We start from the raw sequence: 23,320 nt of genomic DNA on the forward strand, positions 1-23,320 counted from the left end.
ATTTATCAAAAGGAACCATTTGTATATAAACAGACGACGCATGCAATAAAACAAAGTATGGATAGACAATGAATTGGTTTATCTGATAATTTTGATATCATAAAAATTGTTGAAAATCAATACATATTTCACAAAAGGTTAGGTATTAATTTTTTTTATTTATCCCGAGACCGCATCAATATTATACTTGTTATAACATTTTAAGAGTAAAATAACATTGTTTGTTAACAGATGTACCCAGCGTACACTTATAATAATTTATCATATAAGAATGATATATAGAAAACGTACTAATGTATACAAGAAAAATTACAGTAAGACTTCAATGTACTAACATGTATTATAACAGAAGAAACTGTTTAATATAATAAACGAGGATTTTATTATTATCATAATTAATATGAAAATTTCTTTTGACGCAGGTACCTACACCTATAACATTTATTATTATAGTATATAAATAATTTTATTAAAATAAATCATTTGTAAACATTGATTAAAACAAATGTTATTATACACTTCAATTAATACTTCTACTATAGCACTAATAAGTAATAACCATGTAAATCATTCGCTATTATGCTCAATAATGTCATAATAAATATTTATTTATTGAATATACGAGCTTATTATTATTAAGTTTCAAAAAAATACCTTAGAAATAATGGATCTGTATTTGCACGAGACATTAACCGCCTAATTAGTTCATTACTCGTGTAATTGAAAGAATAATAAAAAAAAGAAGCAGTTGTTTTAGTTGCACTCTGAGGAACCTTATATATAATGTGACAACTCAAAAGTATTCGCTTACCTAGACTTCGGTACGATCGTGCTGTTTGCTCGCCTACAAGGTTGCGTCTTGGACGCCGGCGAGGCGTGCAATCCGCCGCCGCTACCCTGCAGCTGCAGTCTCTGTTCCGCACGGTGGTGAGCGCTCTTGTCGTGTGCGTTGAACGAGTGCCTTCGCCTGCCATCTTCGGCCGCAGTACTATGGTAAGTTCCTCCACCGCCACTGCCATCTGATGCACCTCCGGCAGCATTCACCTTGTAAGTCTCACGTCTGAACTCCCGGAGCCAGCGAGTGAACGCACCGGCACCACCTCCGCCGACAACATTTGAATCCTCTCTGGAAATCAAAATGTACTTTATTAGAAACATAGTTTACTACAAAAAATTCGGAAAAAAAAGGTGCAAATTGAACTAACAGTTTCATGATTGGAGTTGAACTACTTTGTTTTTAAAATGTACTTAATTTAAGACGTAGACGCGTATGCGTGTTATTCTATATTGTTGTTTAACGTTTTCTTAAGTAAAACAAATTTTTATATTTTTGAGGATATTATTAAGCTTTTCTGACACAATACGTATCATATTATGTACAATGTGTATAGTATTTTATTTATGTGTAACGATTTAGGTATATACTTTATTATAGCTGGTAATGCACGTATTTGAACATGCCGCCGGGTGTATATAATTATAGTAGACATATCTCGCTACAGCTCGAGGTCTCAGCGGTCTCGCAGATTGATAATACTTGTAAATTGTGATTAAATAATTAGAGTACCAACCGTTATTATATACTTATTACTTTTATGTATATATTATATATAACACGCAAAATAGATATTATATTAAATATTGTATACTCGTATATATAATATATATATATATGTACTAGGAGTATCAAAATATGTTTTCTGTAGAGAGGGGCCGACGGAATTCTGTAGGTATTATATCTGTATTGCAGTATGAAATACGTTCGCGAGCTATTACAATATATTATAAAGGTAATATTTAATTTCGAATATTACACTTATACGATGCTATGGTCCTCGATACAGTCGCTGTAGCAACCATGCATACCTATATACATAATATAATATCCACCGTTCAGTCAAATTAAACCCGAGGACGAGTATATACTCAAAGTCTCAAACATAATATTATATACGATCGTAAGTCATATATATATATATACTTACTGGTGTCCCACAATTATATATAATATTATCATTATACGTTTTCCTCGTCCTATACACGAATTTTTTTGCACACCTTTTGTACGTAAATCTACAATATATGTTACATATACTATATTGAACATAAAATATATCATTGCAAAATAACTATATGATGTATACACCTGTTAAAGTCTGTTTTATACCATATAGGTTAAAAATTATATTACCGGTGTTACACATTACGCAGTATCGGAAGTACCAAAAAATGTTTCTGCGAAACCTCATGGTTTAAAATGTTTAAATTTTATACTACGTATTTAGCAACTACATGACGGACAAAAATTCAGAACTGCCGCAGGAGCACGTCTTAAGAAATACGTATATTAAATACATATACACGTGACTGATTGATTTTCACTTCTTTCGATCTTTTGTCAGAACTAACCACTAATAATTAACCGACAATCCCAATTCGGCGATACTGCGTCACGGGATTTGATGAACAACAACAATATAAAAAAAAAAACATCAATAGTTGTACATAAATTCAGGGATGGGAAAAATAAATCACTCATGTATTTTATATATAAATATAAAATACTTATAAGTTTTAAGTTTATTGCTGAATTTTATGACTTTAATATATATATAATAATTATGATAAATGCATTATAATATAAATAATACCTTTTAAATTAAATAATGATTGAAAAACCTCATAAAATATTATGTTAATCACAAATTTCAAAAAAATTGTTATTCTTGCTCGTCCTGGACATTGAATAATTCCTCCGAATATCAGTTATTAATTATTTTGTGTTTTGATTGTTATAATTTTTTTTTAAATATACATTAATTACAAAGCACAAAATCTATCTCAAATACAATTTATTGAAATACTTCTGCTCGTACCTGTGTACAGTATACAAGTGTACACAGTGTAGACGAATTATTTTCATATTATAATAGTATTAAATGAAACTGGTCATCATTTCATAGCAGCGACAACATACGATGAATGTTTTGCGATCGTGACGTCCGATTGCAAAAACACGAATAACAATCAATACAGACTGCAATAGTGCAATACAATTCTGCTGTGGACTATATGCGTTATTATTGAGAAATTAGTCGAATATAGCATATATGTATATATAATACACATATTTATAATGTACAAATATATGTGTACGTGGAGATGGTAATTTAATTTTAATAGTCGTTTATATTATATTCAGTCGAACAGACGATCATAATATACTATTATGATATATGTAATATTTCCATCCCCCACCACAGTTCTCAGCCAGGTGAAAAACGAACATAATAATCATGGTACGACGGGATATTCATAAGCGTATTTTGTTTCTCAATTATTATACATATGAGTTATATTATAATATCATACGTGTGTGTATATATCTATAAATTATATATTATTCTCGGTTCGTTTTTAATTGCTCAGAAATGCATTTGTAAGTATACGAGTACACGCAACGAAATAGGTACATCGCGCATTCTATCGCAGTCGTAGACAAAATATATCAATAGTCGCGCAAACCTATTATATTGCGTTTCGTAAGATGAGCACATCGTTATTTTATATCGAAGTACGATAACATCATCGTATAACGCACCACGTTGTGCGTACGCAATTTTCGACGTAGCACAAACCCCGTGCGTATAACATGTTTCTTGAATCTCGGAGATTTTCGTAAGATACTCGGCAATCATAACTCCGTGTAATCATAATTATACGCGCGGCACAATCGCGACTCGTCGACAATGCGGATTTATATAATAGTCAATACTAGGACACCGAAACATAGTATATATATATATATATATATAAACCGCGCTCGATTGTCAAATAAAAATCTCGCGAAGATATTCGATAGTCATTTTTTTCTTTCTTTTTTTTCTTTTGGTGCCTGCTATATTCCACCATAGCCTTCGCCGTTCGATACATTATTGTCATTACATTGTACACACAATATTTTTGCAACATGGGTGTTTGTGTAATAATATACAACTCAATAACCCGACCTTCTCCCTCGCTGTCTTTCTCATTCCCTTTCTCTCTCCCTCTCTCTCTCTCTCACTCATTCTCCTATACACCCGCTGCAGCACGCGCAGTGTTTCTGTTTCCTTTATGTCTGCAGCGCCATGATGCCGAAAGTCGGTCATTCGTTTCCAATACACGTTGATTTAATGGACATCGATTTGGTCACGGGACGTTTGCCATTATGGAAAAAACACTAGTCGCGAACAATTTATTAGACAACGAGATTTATTGTAAAATACCATTTGGAATATTTTTATTATATTAATATTTATAGTATGCAAGTTTCATATAGGCTTACAAGCGGTCCATGTGCGCTATGTGCGCAATAATATATAGTATACGATACCTACATATAATGTAAATAGGTACGTATAGTTGCCCACGTGCTATTCAACCAATATATTATTAGATCTTGTTATAGCATAATACTTTTGCAGCCACCATCGCATTCAGTTCTCCGCCAAATACCATATACTATGCAGCCATGACTTCCACCTACTTTTATGTATTAAATATATCACCGTTACGCCGTGTGCGTGTGGTCTGCATGCGTTGTGAATACATATGTAGGTATAACATGCAATCCGGTGGTTTTAATTTAAAATTTACCAACTGGTAATACTTAGGTATTGAGACATCCATTACTTATTGAATACAACATATAAACTTAATAAAAGAGTCAGAGACTGCAGTCGGACACGAAAAGCTATAAAGTGTAAAGACTGAAAACATTGTACTCGTACATATAGACACTCGAGTAGAATATGACATACCGAATATATATCATCACTATTTGGTTCTGTGGTATGAAACCCGCAGTAAAATCAGTATTATCTTTGATTATTAATATAGTAAAATATACTATATTGCATATAATGGAAATTAACAGTACACTATAGTACATACAAAATCTAGTTAAAAAGCATTCAAGAACTCATTAAATATGCTCGTAAACCATTTTGACTTGAAAAATTGTCCGTCAAGACTGCAGTGCTCCGAAAAAACGAACTAGAACTAAGGATGTTCTCAGGTTATCTATGCTGTATACGAGACACTATACGAAGAAAAAAATCCGGGCAGTTGGTAGTTACATCGTATCACACATGTGTGTTGTGTAACAGTTTTTGGCGAAAAATTAACAAACTGTCAGTTTTCCTTAACCCCCACATTCGCCAGATTTAGTTCCATATGATTTATTTTCTTTTCCAACGATAAAAATGATGCTTAAGTATCAACGTTTACGAGTTATGGATAAAGCAAATACGTAAATAATACCTAGGTTTGTATACCACTGATACCTATATTACAGTATACGTATAGCCGTATAGGTACATAATATAACGGGTACACGATTAATGAGCACAACCGTATCGTATACGCATTAAGCATTTATGCGCGCGTATAATACGAATAATAATATATAGGTGAGGATATTGCACGTCGCGGAGCGTGCGTGTTGTTTTTGGTCATGATGGCTCAGCAATAACAGTGCAACAACAGAGCATTTTCAAAGTTTTAGTTGTATTCCTCGCTTAGCATTGTTATACTAATAAGTATAACACACACACACACACACACACACACACACACACACATTATTATCATATGAACGCATAATACTTTCTACGACGTTTCGGGCGGGCGTGGAATGATGAAGATTATTATGGGTATATATACCTATCCGTTGTCCATCATCATTACGGTCGTCAGGTGTAAACGTGTGGTCAACGCACTTTGGGCCTTGACAAGGTCATCTGCGGCAACCGTTCCAACCACCGCCGCCCAATCCATATATAGAAACTGCAGTGGAAGTAGCGGCGGTGAGAGGTCTACGATGATGGTGGTGCGGTCGAGAGGACGATACATAATATTATGATTGTACCCATATGGCCATATACATAATACTCGGCGGTGTGACTACTGTATAGGCCCATGGCATGCCTCAAATGTATATTTTGTACTAACCTATAACCTACAAGTGATTCAAAAAGCATGCCTACCCCTAATTTTTCTTTAATAGTAAATTTATTCAAATTTTTATTTTAGATATTTTTAAATAGACTTTGAAGGTGTACCATTTAAATTATTTAATTTTTTTTTATACCATTTGGTATTAATCGTGGCGATACAAACTTTTTTTTTCAAATGAAAATCAACTTTTTTACTGCAAATAATGCTAAGCAGATAATTGTTTTCAATGTTGATATATTTAAAAAAAATTCAAACTAATTATTTCTGAGTTATTAAAATGTATTTACTAAGGATATATCTACGTAGTAGTCTTTATAATAGGTTTAAAACAATATAAGATAGATATACCTAACTGAATCTAGTATTTATTATATTCTTGGATAATAGGTGCAAATATACATTGCTAAAATATTCAAATCATCGTATAACCTCTATATTTTTGAAACCATAGTTGTGAATTTATATTACAATAATTATTAAAAAATTATTTATATTCCATATTATCTCGCAGTGGTTTTTTTTTTTATTCCTCTTCAACTTTGAGTTATTGTAACTAGACTGAGCTATATATTTATATTGTGAAAGTACAATGAAAATGCGGTGAATGATACGGTATTTAACATCGATAAGTCACGAACGATGCTTATTGGTTCTTTGTTTATACACGTAGTACAGATCCTAGTATTTTACACCATATAAATATTTTATTTCCGGTTGCTCAATAAAAAAAAATGCGAATCGTTTAAAACGTAAATTATGGCACAAAGGTTTAAAATTCATTCTTAAAGTTGAAAACAAATAATAAAAACTCATTGCCCTGTATTTACTAAGATATAAATAGGTACTTATTCAAATATAACACTATAAAAGAAATAAAAGTCATTAATTCGCTTATCGATAGTAATATATTATAAAATAAATAACAAAGCGCGTATTCAGTATAAACATTTAGCTACTGTAAATGCGTCATGACAAATACCGGTAAAAATGTTGTACCCGGTGAAAAAACAAAGCTGACTATATTATGTATTTCAGTATTTGTTATACAGAAATATTTATTAATAGCAATACGATTGGAATATTGATTAGTAATTAATTATTATAATATACCTCATTTGTATTTAGTTTTGTACTAGTTTCTTGATGTAATTTTAAGAAAAAAAGAAGATATGTATTTATGATATATTATAATATTTACTGTATCTTTACCTCGCGAGAGTGTTAAATTTTATTGATAAACAAACTAACCGGATGAAAAAACGGAAAACGAGCATCGAAGTCGACATAGCGGATATAATCGAATTGGCGACAATTCGTGTAATTATGACGTCGACACTCGACAATAAATATAATAATACGCTTTTGTTTGCAACTCAGTTCATACAATAATAACTGTACGCGAGTCTCTGTGTACCTATGAATAGAGGCATACAGAATAACAAGTATCGCACACAAGTGCACAACTCCTCGTTATTGATATAACTATAGTCACATAAATCTTGCACTCGGATAAGGGTAATTACTAATTATAATTATTATTGAACGAAAACTAATTGAAACAGGCATCAACCTACATTGCGTTATTACGATACAATAAGCATTGCAATACATAATATAACGTATCACGAGATAAAATAATTATGAGCCGGATAGTATTAGTATTTTAGTAAACGAAAAATAAATACTAAATAAACAAAATTTCATTAAAAAACGTAAACATTCAAATAAAAGATTAAAAAACTGTTTTCGTTCGTATTCTATAGTACTCGTATCAACATTTATGTATAATAATTAAGGTAATTTATCAGAGATTATATACACTGATTTATTATTATTATAAATATAATATAATATGTATTACGTATAAACTAATTAATAATTATTAATATCATCAGAGCGGATTGTCAATTTTTTCGATAACCAGGGCTAACATTATCAAATGCAATAATATAATAAATCCAAGTATAATACTACACATTTTTCATATTACACTATAAACATTAAACCCTATCTTGCAGAAAATCTTAATTTTGTTGTTTGTCTAATAAGTAATAACTAACATATTAAGACCGATTCTATTTCTAACCATTCGTCCGTGAACTATAATATTTATAATAGTTAAGTCCGGATTAAAATATCTTTAAAATTACATGAAAGTAATAAAAAGATTTTGGTTTAAGTTTTGGTATTTTTAACACTTCATCATAACTAAACTAACAACAAAAAACCAAAAACAAAATATCAAAATTAACTACGCATAAGAATAGTATGGATTGACCTGCTGGAAATAAAAGTGATGTACTATCTCTCAACTAACCAATTAATATTTGTTATAAATATAATAATAATGTATTTGATTAAGTTTTCACAGAGATTTGATGCATGAATGACAGTCATATTCTCTCTCAGAGTGTGTGTATTAATAATAAATTATGCGTTCCTCTAAAATATTTAAAATGTACTTCACGTCCGGATCACTGTGAAATGTTGTCAACTAGATAATATTATGCCATAAACCTGTAAATATAATATTATATAAAGTAGCTATCGTTTTACTAGGCTTCATAGTCCATAAATACATATTATATCAGACACCGAAATCGCCAAGGACGCCAGACTGCAGCTGCATTGTGTGCGTGTAAATGCATGTGTATAATTCACTGTATATATCTATGTATATTGTGTCTACTACGTTCTATGTGCGGTATGCCGTTGTCTATACTAATTTTTCGAGAGACATTCGTGTCGAACAAGAATCTCAAGGATATCGTTTTAATATCAAATATACCTATAGGTATGGACTATAGATAGTACTTTTTTCCGAATGGACGGTTCGGCATACAAAAATATACTCCGGCGGATATTTCAATAAATAATATTATTCAAGACGTAGGTATATAGATTATAGGTAAAGTAGGTAATACTATAATATATTTGCCGAAAAAAAAATATGCATATCGGACGCTAATCCTGTAGTGGATAATATCAAAAAACGTGTTTTACCGTCGTGTAAACGTGTGATCTTCATTTTTTCTTTTAGCTCGTTAAACACGTTTAACACTCTTAAATAATACGTCTTAGCACCAAAAAAAAGCTTATTTTTCAACCGTTCTTTAAAAAAATATGACAGTCTCCTTTGTACACAAAAGAGGTCTTATTTCCCGACATGACGTCCGAGATGCATATATTACACAAACTATATATATGTATTATACATATACATGAAACTATGTATAATAGGTACATGAACCGTATCCGGTTACTCAGAATTTTTAAAGTGGTCAAATTCGTTGCGCTGAGGGTGAAATATGATAATCGAGATCACAATATCATAATATATGTTCGACATTTTTTTTATGCATGTATATATAGGTACCTGCACAAACAAAATATCATTTTATTGATTTCGTATTTTTTACTGTCGACTCTACGAGGTGAAAATAAATGTGTATAGATTATGGAACCGTGGAGGTGGTTAGTTTTGATAATCGCGCATAATTATAGCTAGTTGTCACTCGATGATTTGAGCGTGTTCCAACTTTCAAGACCGCGAGAAGACGCGGTAAAATTTCTCACGACATTATAAACAAAGTTACGAAATCTTTTAATTGACCATTAGGATTAAACAAGTAAATTGATGTTGGTTAATTCATAATATACAGCATTAAGTGTTTCATGTATAGGTGTTTGTATTAATCAGTAGCTTAGAAAATGTACACAATCAAACAGACAATAATATATACTGAGAATCGCGGTTGACGTCTGAGGCTGAAAACGATTACGTAATAATAAATCATTAGGAAATCAGATTCGTCGAAATATCATACAACTTATATTGAACACCAAAATTATTATTTTAGCTAATTTTACACTTCACTCAGAAATATTTGTATACGTTATATTTATATGGGCTCTAAATTTAGGTATGAACAAAACTAAATGGTATTTATTGCAAAGATTTTGTACTAGAATTTTGTATTATTATACCGCCACTCGATTTTTTTCAAATAAAATATATGTAAGTTACAGGGCTATTATCTCTCGTGGAAGTAATATCGGTGTGAGAACCTTGAAAACAAAAATTGTGGAATGTAAAAATATCGAAAGTAAAAAAAAAAACGTAGAAAGTAATTCAGATAAATATAATATAACATTCAGGTACTCCAGAGAGACTATAAAATGAATAGACCGTAAAACGTTATTGAACACAAAACCCTACACCGGCCATTATTTACTGAGGTGGGAGTTATCGGTTTGTAGCAAAAAATCAAACCCGAAGCTATACATTTTGTTACATACAACTGTTGAGGGATTGATGTGGACACTTGGCAGCCATATTTCGGCTGTGGTCGCGACTCGTGAAACCATTAATTATAGTACTGTGCCTAGGAAAGATACTGTTTACATCCTGCCGCAGAAACTGTTCTTAACCCTCCAGTCGTATGCCATTAATATAATAATAACTAAACAACGCTACAGGCACATATAATCTGAAATTATTGGTAGTTACTTAATAAATAATATGTTATTTTAATCATCGTTTTTGTAATACTATATATTGCAAAAAAATAATAATAATAATAATCTAAATCTCCGTGTCATTTAATCTATTAGGTATAGAGTTCGGTATAATACCTACTTGTAACGCGTTGATAATCAATAAAAAAAAGTTCTAAAATACGTTGTTTTCCCAAATTTTTTTCCCATTCCGAAACTATATACTTCGTTTATGCCTATATATATATATTTATTAAACAGAAAAATGTTCTCAAGGATTTCGCGTATAATGTATATAAAGTATTTGCGTGACTGATATATATTTTTTTCAACGAAGACGTTTATTTCCAAGGTATGTGTATCTACGTAAACGTATTAATATACGAATTTTTTTGGAAGAAAAAACACCAAACAAAAGAATGGTTCGTATAATACTTAAGTATTATATTATTATAATATATAAGTCCTACATGCAATATACACGTATAACATAAAATCTCGTCGTCCTCAACGTAAAGATACAAGCGAGAGTAAATACGACTTATCATAGTATATATTATGTATCTACAATTTAGTATGGCTGTACGAGTTTACTAATGCAGTGGCTAAAGATGTATTAGGTCCTGTTATTAACCCGTCTTTTTAAAATGTTCCTGAATACTATTGATTTAAAACTAAGATAACCGAATTTAACCTATTTATAAGTTTATATCTACATATTATTTATACATTAGGTTCTTTATTGAAAATTAAGACTAAAACTACAGTTGTTTTGATAATCCAACTCATATACAATAGTATACTTAATATCGGATTATTGAAAAAACTAAATATTTAAACAAAAATTGAGTAAAAATTAAAATTAATTTACTTTCATAACACATTGAGAGAATTGTATATTAAATTACTCGTAATTCCTATACATAATAATTCGGTATAGGTATCAATACCTGTATATAGGTTTAAACTACTTTGTGATATTTTTTTTGTTTCTATTTCCATCAAACATTTTTTATTTTAATTCCTTTTTGTATTCTTTTAAAAGCATCATAATTTCTTTCTGCACATTACTGCAATGTTCAAAGCGTTATTATCGCCGTTGTTAGTATCAGATGGATTAAAAAGTATTGAAACGGTAAATCAAAAATAAAACTTAAGTTAAAAATGGCAAAATAAAAGTTGGATTGGCAACGCATAAAGATTTTTCTTTGTGTGTATAGTGTATTTATATAGTAAATAACTTTTACTACAGGTATTTAGATTTTTAAAGCTGTATAGAAGTCTTTAGAGGCATAATTAAAATGTAAATTGCCTATCGTGATATTATAATTTCTATTGGAACAACATAAAAATAATTATCACGATCCTTCGAAAGTGAAAAAAAATCGAAGATCATACACGCCTACATTCCAGTGCACACACGCGTGTCGTATATGGGTATACAGATGTACATTGGTATATATAGTCGCGGACGTGGTTTCCGAAAAGATTTCCGAAACGAAAACTTCAGCTGGTACGGAAACGAGACGTGACGGTGCTACAACGAAGGTTGATAGTGGTGTAGAGGTAACAGGACGGTAGTAATGCGTATCTAAATACTTTGCATCATATGCGCGTATACAGAACGATTCATAAATCCCCTCGTTTTTTCTTTTAATAATTAACTTATAATACAAATACTTTTTTGAATTTTTATGAACATCAATACTTATAAGGACTATATTTTTAAATACCTGGATTCTTATTTATACCATTTAAAGAGTATCTTGTTAGCGGCTGTTGTTATAAAAACTTATTTTTTTTTAAACACGATAATCAGCCTGTTTTTTTGTAAATGTTAAACAGATTACTATTTTGGTCATTTAGATAAATCTAAATTAAAATTCAACCTTTTTTAAGTTATTTACCTTATTATAAATGTAAACATAAATATATATTATATTTTTATGAATTTATTTTTAAGGAGTTAAGGACCATCCTAACTATATAAATTTTAATAACTCGGAAACTACTTCTTAAGAAATTTTGATTTGAATACGTAAAAATTTTCAAAAATAGCAAAAAAGATTAGTTAGATTATATGAAAAGTCTAAATATTTGAAAATTTGGTCCTTAAGTATAAAAAATATTAAATATTAAAAATTGCAAAATTTAAAATTTAAATATATTTATAACCATGGAAACGGAAAAAAATTGAAACGTACGGATATTTATAGTGAATCACCCTGTATATACTCGTAATATTTTGTAGGGGACGCGTCGCAGTCACGCACGCGTTGTCGACATCGGCGCACACGAATTTCCCATAAGGTCCTCCGACTGTACTCCACCAACCGAATCCATGGACGTTATATAGGAACCCATAAATGCTGTACCTGAACATTATATAATGTGCTGGATGAGAGCACGCATACGTCGACTGTAATGTGTGTATATTATATACATATATTTATACGTACGTTAATACATATAATATTATAAGGAAAAATCAACGGTATCGGCGCGTGAAAGATGAACGAACCGCCGACGGCGTGCGCCGTTGGATTTAAAATATAAAATATAATTTATTCTCAGTAGTTACTATAATACAGCATATTCTAAAAATCCAGTATCGTCTTAAATATTTCCGTGGTAAATCAAAATTAATTTAATGTGGTTTTTTGGTATATTTTAAACTTTCAATAAGATTTTTTTCATCGATTTTTATTGAAAAAAAAACAACATTTAAACATTAGATATTGATTTACCATGAAGATACTTTTTTTTGTGGGGGGGGGGGGGGTAATACGAGACTTTTGAGACATATAGTATACATGGATTATTTATATAGTGTTTAATATGTACCCTATGTATTGTAATGAATAATAACGAACGCGGTGATACTTGAATAGACGGCACAATAGCCAAGTGTTTTAGAATGGAATTTTTTTTTTTTAAAAAGCTTTTTCTTTTTAAATTCTCCAAGACTATGGAAGGGAAAAAATTACATCGTCCGACGTTGTGATTGGGTCGCTTCGCAACACGAGACGTAAATTATATTAATCACGTTTGGTTATGATATATACATATGTATAATATGTAGGTATGAAATAACTATAATATGTATAGATACGACCACCACACGGGACTTGTAATAATACTATTGTAAATATATATATATATATATATGTGTGTGTGTGTGTGTGTAGAAAAATTATAATTACAATTGGCTGACGATCCGACTAGATATTACAAAATATTATTATTTATTGTTATATTGATGGTATATATTATAATATGTAGAAACGCACACATGTGTTAATTACCAACATGTCTTTCATCGATTTCTTAGGTTCGTTTTTCATTTTTTTACTTGTCGTATTTTATATGATAATAATAATAATTCTATATTATTATATTTTTACGCGCAAGCCACTTGCATTGTATTCTACACCTGTACACTCCTTGAATCTAGTATATAGTAAATTATAATGATAATGTATATATATATATATATTTATTATTATATTGTCGTTGAAATTCGTCCGACCAACGAAATTATTTATTACAGAATGGCTACGCTGCCATCGTTGCCCCATGACGTCCGCGGCGCAATAACGCATATATGAACATAATAATAACATAATATTATAATTTACAGAGCGTATTATATTATTTAGAAATATAAGATATGATGTACTACATTCATGCGAATTACACGCTGTTGACGTTTCAACGGTTTGTAAAAAAAAAAAATTTATAAAAAAACTTGTATAAAAAGAACGGTGTAGTACGTACTACGTACACTATTCAGATTAGTGTGGTTTTGTGTAGCGTATCAGGCGAACGAACAAAAAATACGAATATTGGCCATCATCGCAGAAGACTTGAAGAACAATCTTAACTTCACCGCGTAAAAGACACTACGCGAAAATATACTTATATAACCTCGTAGAGTATACCGGCCAAAACAAGTTATGGAATGCCAGAAAAAAAGCCACTTGAAAAAATTGTTTTTATAATTCTCAAATTAAGAAAATTTAATATTGATATATCAAACATAAATCTTTTGAATTAAATATACCAACATAATATTAATGTTAAATAATTATTTTATAACAAATTTATAAATATCGCTTTTTTATGTTTTAACTTATGTATTTATGTTAATAATTTAGGAATAACTGATTTGCCTTCAATTAAACTGTCAAACGTTGGCATAATCATTCAATCAAATGTTTTTTTCTCCATACCAGCTTTTAATTTTTAGCTATTAATCCTTCCATAAATTTGCAGCCAATTCCTGTTCCCAATACATCGTGTGCTATACTCGTGTGTTAATATTGCCAAATGCAGTTATTAACAAATAAGACAGGAGACTTTTTTACCGGGGACTTGTTACAGATGAGCCGAGCCACCATTGGTAAACGTACGCTGTGAACGTATTAACTGTGCACAAGTGTATATAATTTACTACATAATAATACACTGAAATTTAGAACTTTGACGTAGGTATTAGTGATGGGTATATTTGGATTTTAAAAATCTGTGTTACCTATTCGAATATATAAAATCCGGATTTTCGATATCCGGATTTCACGGATTATCTAAATAATTCGGATATCCGACTCAATTTTCCATTCAACGACCCATTTTTATATTTTTATAAATTTTCTATAAATTTTTTAGAATATAATATATCTGATTTCCGATGCATTTTAACTACCATTGTAATTTATACTAGGCAATAAAAACAATAACTTATTTAAATAGTTATCGAAATAGTTGTAAAATAAATTGTACACCTAATTGTGCGATTTAATACGCGAAATAATTATTGTTACATTAGTAAGTTAATATCATACAGTGCAGTTTAATTTGTTTTAAAACAATGTAACTTATAGTTGATATTTGTGTCATTAGGTGAATTTAAGTCGCATCCAAAATAAATTCAATAATTTGATAAATTGCAGGTATTTTGGTAACTATTAACTAACAAAAAATAATTGTTAGAGCAAGTTTATGATAACTGATAAGTACTGTAGTTAATAAAATTTAATCATGAACTGAATCAGTATTTAGTTGAGGCAGTCCTCTAGCTGCAGTATAGTGTATACTCGTATCTATTTTTCAGAGACTACATGCAGCTGAGTGATTGTTTTAACAGCTCATTCAGTCGTCCTACCCCAAAAATCAGCACTAGCTAAATGGATACTAGATAGATGGATGGGTGGATGGATATTTCAATGTATAATAATTAATAATATACTATACCAATAAGTACATTAACTTGGACCCGGGGGGCTTAAAATGGGTTAAACCACCACGGAGTCTCGTACCACGTATATTATTATCATTTTGGAAGTAATAATGTATATTACAAGTACTGTACATATATGATCAGCAATACTGAAACCGATACGTTGTTTTATCAATAGACAATATAAATATATATTTTTATGTATAATATGTATATTATTATTGTGTCTATGTACGTTGTAGAATTATATAGGTACACGCCACACACTATAATGTTCGCGATTGTATAAATATTGTGTGCACGTTTGAATACCGCTTTAACGCATTACGTAGGTACTAATGTATACGATTAATGTATGAGTTGGATTTATTATCGTACGGACATTTTCCGAACGGCAAATTATATTCTGAACGGTTTTAGTTATGACTGCAAGAGATCAAGTTCCTGGAACAACAACTAAAACTGTTGTGTGGCTATCTGCAATTTGTTTTAATGACACGGACGTTTAATTTTGTAGTCACTATATTATATTATAATTGCATCGTGTAGCGTACTATAGTACTATACACATTGTGTATTAGTATTTGACCAAAAAACTAAACATAATCTATAATGTTGGTGCCTTGATAAAATATTTTTTTTGATTATATTCAGACAATTTAACATAGGTATACGTTTAAATAAAATTTTAAATACGCTAAAATATCTGATAAGAAAGAAAACTTAATTATACAAATTGCAGCAAAATTTTGATATAATTATTATAAACTACCCACAATCTATTTAAAATGAAATTGAAACTGTGCTATAGAAGAAAAAAATATGTTTTATAATTATCTAAAAATGATTGGCAAATGAGTCCTTTGATGATCATATTATTTAGGTACTACATAGTAAACCATTAGTAAAAACCAAAAAATATTATATGATATTTAAATGAAACTTTGGTATATATTTCAGAAATTACATTCATTGGTCATTACTCATTTATAAATACTTCGGAAAATGTCATGTTTGCCGTATTAATTATTATAAGTCGAACGATTTATGACAATATGTGAATACCTACTCAATGCATAATTTTATTAATTATAATTTGTACATTATACTACCCTACGTGTACCTATTATGAGTTAAGATATTATTCATGAAAATAACTCGTAAATAAATGTTTATTTTAAGTTCTAGATATAATTTGATATATCAGTTGAATAGTTAAATCCAATAAGTGATAAAATCAATATGACAATTTAGAAATCATACATTTCATCAAACTTTGTTAATATTATTTAAGTATGATAATTATAAATTCAATAATGTTTCATATAACATAAAAAATTATAAATAATTAGGTTTGTGAAAATTACGTTTTGTGAATTAATTATTTAGGAATGGTTATACTAAAAAAATTAATATTTATAAAATTTAAAAGATAAAACTTCCAGTCCCAAAAGTGTACTTAAATCTGCCACTAATAAAGATATTACACTTAGAGCAATAGATGATTAAAAAATAAAATTACTCCGTTCAAAATATAAATAATAAACGTTATTGTAATATAATTTTACTTCTATGTTATTAAATTGTGATATAAACTCGTTTAACGTCAAAAACTATCCAAAATTAACGAGAATATCCGGTTAAAACGCGTTCCAGCAATTTTCTCATTTTAAAATGAAATAATATTATAACAGAACATTTACGTTAATCGCAATAATAATAAACAACATCATCGACTATGACAGGTATATTATATTAGAATATAATCGTAAGTAATAATACGGCAAATATTTTGACGAAACTGTAAATATAATGGTTGTAATGGGCAGGTAGGTGATGTGAACTATAAGAATTGGTGCCAAAAACATTAAATATATGCTAGTGATACACACCGAAATCATAAATAAACAAGAAGAAGAATTTACATGTATTTTTAAAGTTTAACTAAATTCGCTTGTGATGATAAATGAAACCGAGTGTTTTCTTACTGATATCAATAATATAGGCACTGACCGTTTGTATACACAGTTTAAACTTAAAAACATTATCTGTTTTTGAGTATATTTATTATTTATAAAATAAGAATACATTATTCTATAATCTATACTTGACTCTTGCGTGTTCGTATGCACACTGCACACACTATACACACCCGATAATTGTCCCGGGTAAAATATGCTATGCTACTATTGTATATGATGATTATGATGGAGTGTGTTGGAAAGTGGTTGTTATTGTTGTTAATGCATGTAATATGTACATTTTTATCGCCTTACAACATAAAATCTGACTGACTTATGGTTCATTATTCAGGGTCATAATTATTTGTCTTTGCGTAACAATTACACATCTTGCATTGCGTTGTAAAATTAAAAAAAAAAAAAAGTGAACGACCGAAAAAATATATACCAATATGGAAACGGACAAAATAGAACACAAAGGTGTACGCTGGCAATAGTGACCGTAATGATTCATATTGTAAATACAAATATTATTTACTCACCTGTACTTAATCAGACCACTCCAATCAATCGTGATTTTGAAACGAAATAAAAAACAAATTTTCAACTAACAATGATGGTTTCCTAATCCATCTAGGCGCTCTGTATGATGAGAAGGCAAAATGAAAAAGAATAAAAAAACTTATTGAAGTTATTGCCAATAATATACCGAAGCTATATGTTGTATAGTAATATATTTATATTTTAAAATAGTATACACTGCAAGTATCTGTGATGGATTTCGAACAATCAATATTGCTCAGAGATTTATGACAATACGTGCCATGGTGCGGCAGTTTTACGAGAAACGTTTAGAGGTTATCGTATTAAATAAACCGTAGTCTCTCTTTCTCGAATCGTTAGTGCGCCCACTAATCACCTATATAGCTCACCGCGTTAAATATTTTAAAAGACGGACTATAATAAAGTTTAATGCGCCCATTATAGGCAATTAACTGTGTCGTCTGTGTACGTGCGACAAAACATTTTTTATGACTTTTATGGCAGCTATATTAATAAGGAAAGGGTCTTTTTGAAAAATCGTTTTTTATTTTTGTTTTTGTTTTTTACAGAAGCAGTACAAGGACATTACAAACGTATACGAGCGAAGAACGTGAATGTTAATAATAACAACACAATAAGGGTTATATTGTAACGATTCGAAGAGGATCGTGATATTTTGTCGTGTGACCTGAATCGGGCAAAACGAAAACGAAACCAACGCCGCCTGATGTATTTTTTGACCCCGAATCGACCGTAAAAATGGCCAACGAATTACCAATGATAATATGTATACATGTATATTATAATAATAGTTTATTATTATTGAAGTTATATGATTGTTTGGCTACAAGAAACTGTGTTATACCTATAATAATGAAAAATATGCTGAGATAAATTCGTTGAAGAATAAGCCCTATGAGGTACATGTGTTCTGTAAAACATGAAAACAACAAACAAACACGTCAAAACCCAATACTCCGATACAGTTCTATTGTATTTCAATGGGCACATTTAAATTTTAAATATTTAAAAGCACTTGAAATGAAATATTTATTTTATTAACATTCCATAATGAATGAGCTTGTTTGTATATCGTTCAAGTTCACAATTCAGTTAAAAAAATTTGGTTTTCAAAATATCCTCCGAAAAGTATCTAAATTAAATATGTAGATTTCGAAATAACATGGGTTGTTGTCCCAATACACAAGAATGCAACCATCTAAATCATTAATATATACAATAAAAATGGTAAAAACTGAAAATACAATGTATAATAATAAAACAATAAACACGTATAAATTATAAATATATAAATATATTTATAGGTGTATATTATTATCTACTAGATATTTACGATTATACATAAAAATTCTGACATGTTATATTTACTTATTAGAATAAAGGCATATTAATACAACCCGATTTAAATATGTTTTGTCATATGACGTTAGAAAACTGCGTATTTATATTAGATGTATAAGATGTATTGAATAAAACAAATGTAAAAAAATCAATTATTCTGTTTAAAATAAATAAATGTCAATTTGTGAATAAAACGTTAAAAGAAAACCTTTAAAATCCAATGCCCACATTGAGCATTCTATAAACAGGCATTTCGGAAGAACTAAAATATAGTAACATAGTCCGTGTGGTCGCGTAGGTACTGGCTACAACTACATGTTACTAATTATACAATAGTATACGTCTTGCATACTACCTACAACCTACGTAGTTTTAAACTATCAATCATAATATTATACCTAATAACTAACAAGCAAAAATCATTATATAATTTAACTAAAAATATAAATATATACTGTGATGTTGTAACAAAGCCGTATAATCTATTCTTTGTCAAGATAGATAGGTACTGGATAACAATATCAAAATGTTTTCATATTATATTATTATACTTGGTATGTTATTATTTTCGCGTATAAAAGCATTTTCTTTTATTGGGTCTCTGATGCGTTTACAACATATCTACTAACCTTTCATGTCGGTTAGACATTATTATTTTGTGGCCTTGGGCGATATTTACACCTTTGATCTCAATATCTGTGGTTGTTTTCTATCCGAGTTTCAAATGTCCCCTTAATAAGCTATTCAAACTTATCGCCCTGCGATTTTGGCCGACTTCCAAGTCAATTTATCGCCCACAGTTTGTATTTACAGTGGTGTATCTACTATACTACTCTCTCTTCAGAAATAATAAATAATTATTAATTATATAATTCATTTAAACATATATGGTAATGTGACATATTATATCCCGCAACCCGTCGGTCATCTGGACAACAACCGTCACGGCTACTGTTCGGTTTTTTTTTTTTTTTTTATCGCAAACGAATACATTATTATTTATAGTCTTGTTTACACAAAATGTATATTTTATAGTTGTTGGTATTATTATTTTCAACAGCTATCGCCACGAATACAAAATTACGACTTGATAACAATCTTATATTGTTGTAACGTAATCAGCCGCTACAGCTTTTATATTATTTTAAAGGTATATACGATTCGTAAAATCAACATATTCGCGTGAGTTTTTTTAATGCTCTGTGAATACAATGTAGGTATTTTGACGTATACGGTAGATTGTCAAGGAAAATGCGTGTGTCAGAAATATTTTTAACCTGGTTGAGATTTGTTTTTATTTGTCGTTATTGGCGACTGGATATTTCCGCAGACGATTACGGTTGGTCACTTATCTTAGCACCAGGATTTTGTAATTGTTTATGATTACGTATTCAAAATTTGTACCTATCAGTTAACAATTTGATCTTTGAAGTCGATGTAAGTACATTTTTACCCATACGACTTACCATGACACCCTATAAAGTATAACACTGCTTTGGGGAGATTATATAAAATGAAGTTAAATATTCTTTAATAATTCATAAAATAACTATCAAGTAAAAATGCCAAGGATGTGGTACTGAGGTAAGTGACCTGTGTCGACGAAGATGACGTTGGTATATACGTTTCTAATGTTTCTATGCGCATTGGGTACCGGGGACAGTACTACCTACATATAGCCGTATGCGCACAGTTCTCGGGGATGTCGATGATGGTGTACCTAAATAAATTACGTGTATCTCATCTTCAATTGTACGCGTAACGGTATAATATTGTTATAAAATAAATATATACCTAAGGAATGTCGGCGGTCGGACAAAACAAGTGACGCCGGGACAAAGGCGGAAAATCTTGATAAACGATCCACGACGGGACGATTTTTACGTTTTGTTTTCTTACCGCAGCAGCAGTAAATAGTTACCCGCCGCTGCCACCGCGCGACAGCCACGCAGTTTGCCGTGTGAACTTGAGTAAGTATATGTACACGAACAAAAGCTACGGCCCCCAAAGAAATTCAGACCGTATATTATTATTATTATTATAAATGTGTATACTGTAGCTCGTTGTGTGTACATAATGTACGCGCGTCCACTCTCCGAAGATAAATGACTGACAGACGGTTAAAATGGAGCGGGAAGAAAATATTTACAACCTCGTAGAGAATATACACGTAAGAAAAAATAATAATATCATAATATGCGTAGTGTGTACCCCTGAAGTGATCCGTTTATTATAGTTTTTCAAGGGAAGTATGACATAACATAAAAATTGGATTGTTTGCAATTTATTATTATGTACCTACTTACTTTGAACTCATTTAAACAATAAACTTAGGTGATTCAATAAATGTATTTTATGTTTAAAATATTTGAAACAAACTCTATAATATTGTATTTTTGAATCATTAGGGTAAAATTTCTGGAATCAAGAAAAATAAAAAGGGTTGATATATCTTTCTCGTCATCTACGACCGTAACACTACTGCAGCGTTGTCTGCTACGGCAGAATCAACTAATAATATATTATAACAAATTATATAAACGTCTCACGATTCATGAGTTATACTAGGATCATTCGCTATCCATAAAAAAGATACCAGATGCTTATAGAATTTTTTCCATTACACTTAATATTATATTATTATGTAATTGTAATATGATGAACGTGTTCTTAATTGAGCAATGGTAATTTATTAGTTTTGTCGCGTTTCTAACACCGTTTTATTTAATAGTCGACAATTGTAATACTCGACGACGAGATATATATTATATTATCATTTCAAATAAAACACCCAATGTACAGGATTTGTTCTTTATTGAATCGCGTAGAAGAATTATATAGATACATTGATATGTATTTACTAATTTAATAAGACATTATATATTTTGAAGTTTAAATTTTTATATATTTAATATACACGTCCCAAGCATTCATATTAAGTATTTTACAGTCATAGTGACTTGTAAAATTTCTGAAACGTTTACAAAGATACGATATTTTTTTTAAATTAGCGATAAACATTTGAATTAAAAAGTAGTTATGAAATATTATATTTCTATAATTTTATTACGTATAATATTGAACCATTATTAGTCTAAGCAGTGCAGGCATTATGCAGTGGTTTTATTATCCAGTGTGTGGTCCTCGCGTTTAAAAATGATAGACTACAGCCTAGTATAGCTAGGTATAAAGTTACGAGATTATTTTTTTTCGTATATTTGTGTCAAATAATAAATTATTTTCTGGAAGAATTCATTTAAATGTATAAAAACGAAAATATTGAAATTGAATTTATTCATCTAATATGTATTAATCAAACTATAATATACTACACAGGAGAATTAAGAATGTATTTTATACTCTCAACATAATTAATCGAAATACGTTTAAAAAATATATGAATAAAATAACTACTAATTTAAATAATATGTTTTTTTTTTTTGAAAAATTAGTGTTCAAGCGTTACGATTTGATTAGAAACTGTTTTTTTTTTCTATTCAAATCTTATAATATTCCGAGAAATAATAATAATAAAAAAAAAACAAAACTAATAATATAACATATAATTTGAATTATCTATAGTATGAAATGCGAAAAGAAATAGGTAATTGAATAATATTTCTAAGACTTCTTCACATGATAGTCAGACACTTTGTTGAAAATTTACTATTTTATTATTTTTGAAACATGAATTTGTATATCCTTGTATGCAATAACT

General features: G+C 29.8%; 1 protein-coding gene across 1 annotated transcript in view; it reads right to left on the bottom strand.

Moving 5' to 3' along the window:
• Positions 1-23,320, bottom strand: part of LOC112599154 — a 172,039-nt gene that overhangs the window by 121,545 nt on the left and 27,174 nt on the right. Inside the window, 1 exon segment of the mRNA XM_025345935.1 lies at positions 812-1,126. Within this exon segment, the coding sequence (XP_025201720.1) occupies positions 812-1,126 (315 nt within the window).

Source organism: Melanaphis sacchari, unplaced genomic scaffold (genome assembly GCF_002803265.2).
Source record: "Melanaphis sacchari strain LSU unplaced genomic scaffold, SCAv2.0 Contig4_pilon_pilon, whole genome shotgun sequence".
Classification (NCBI taxonomy): Eukaryota; Metazoa; Arthropoda; class Insecta; order Hemiptera; family Aphididae; genus Melanaphis; species Melanaphis sacchari.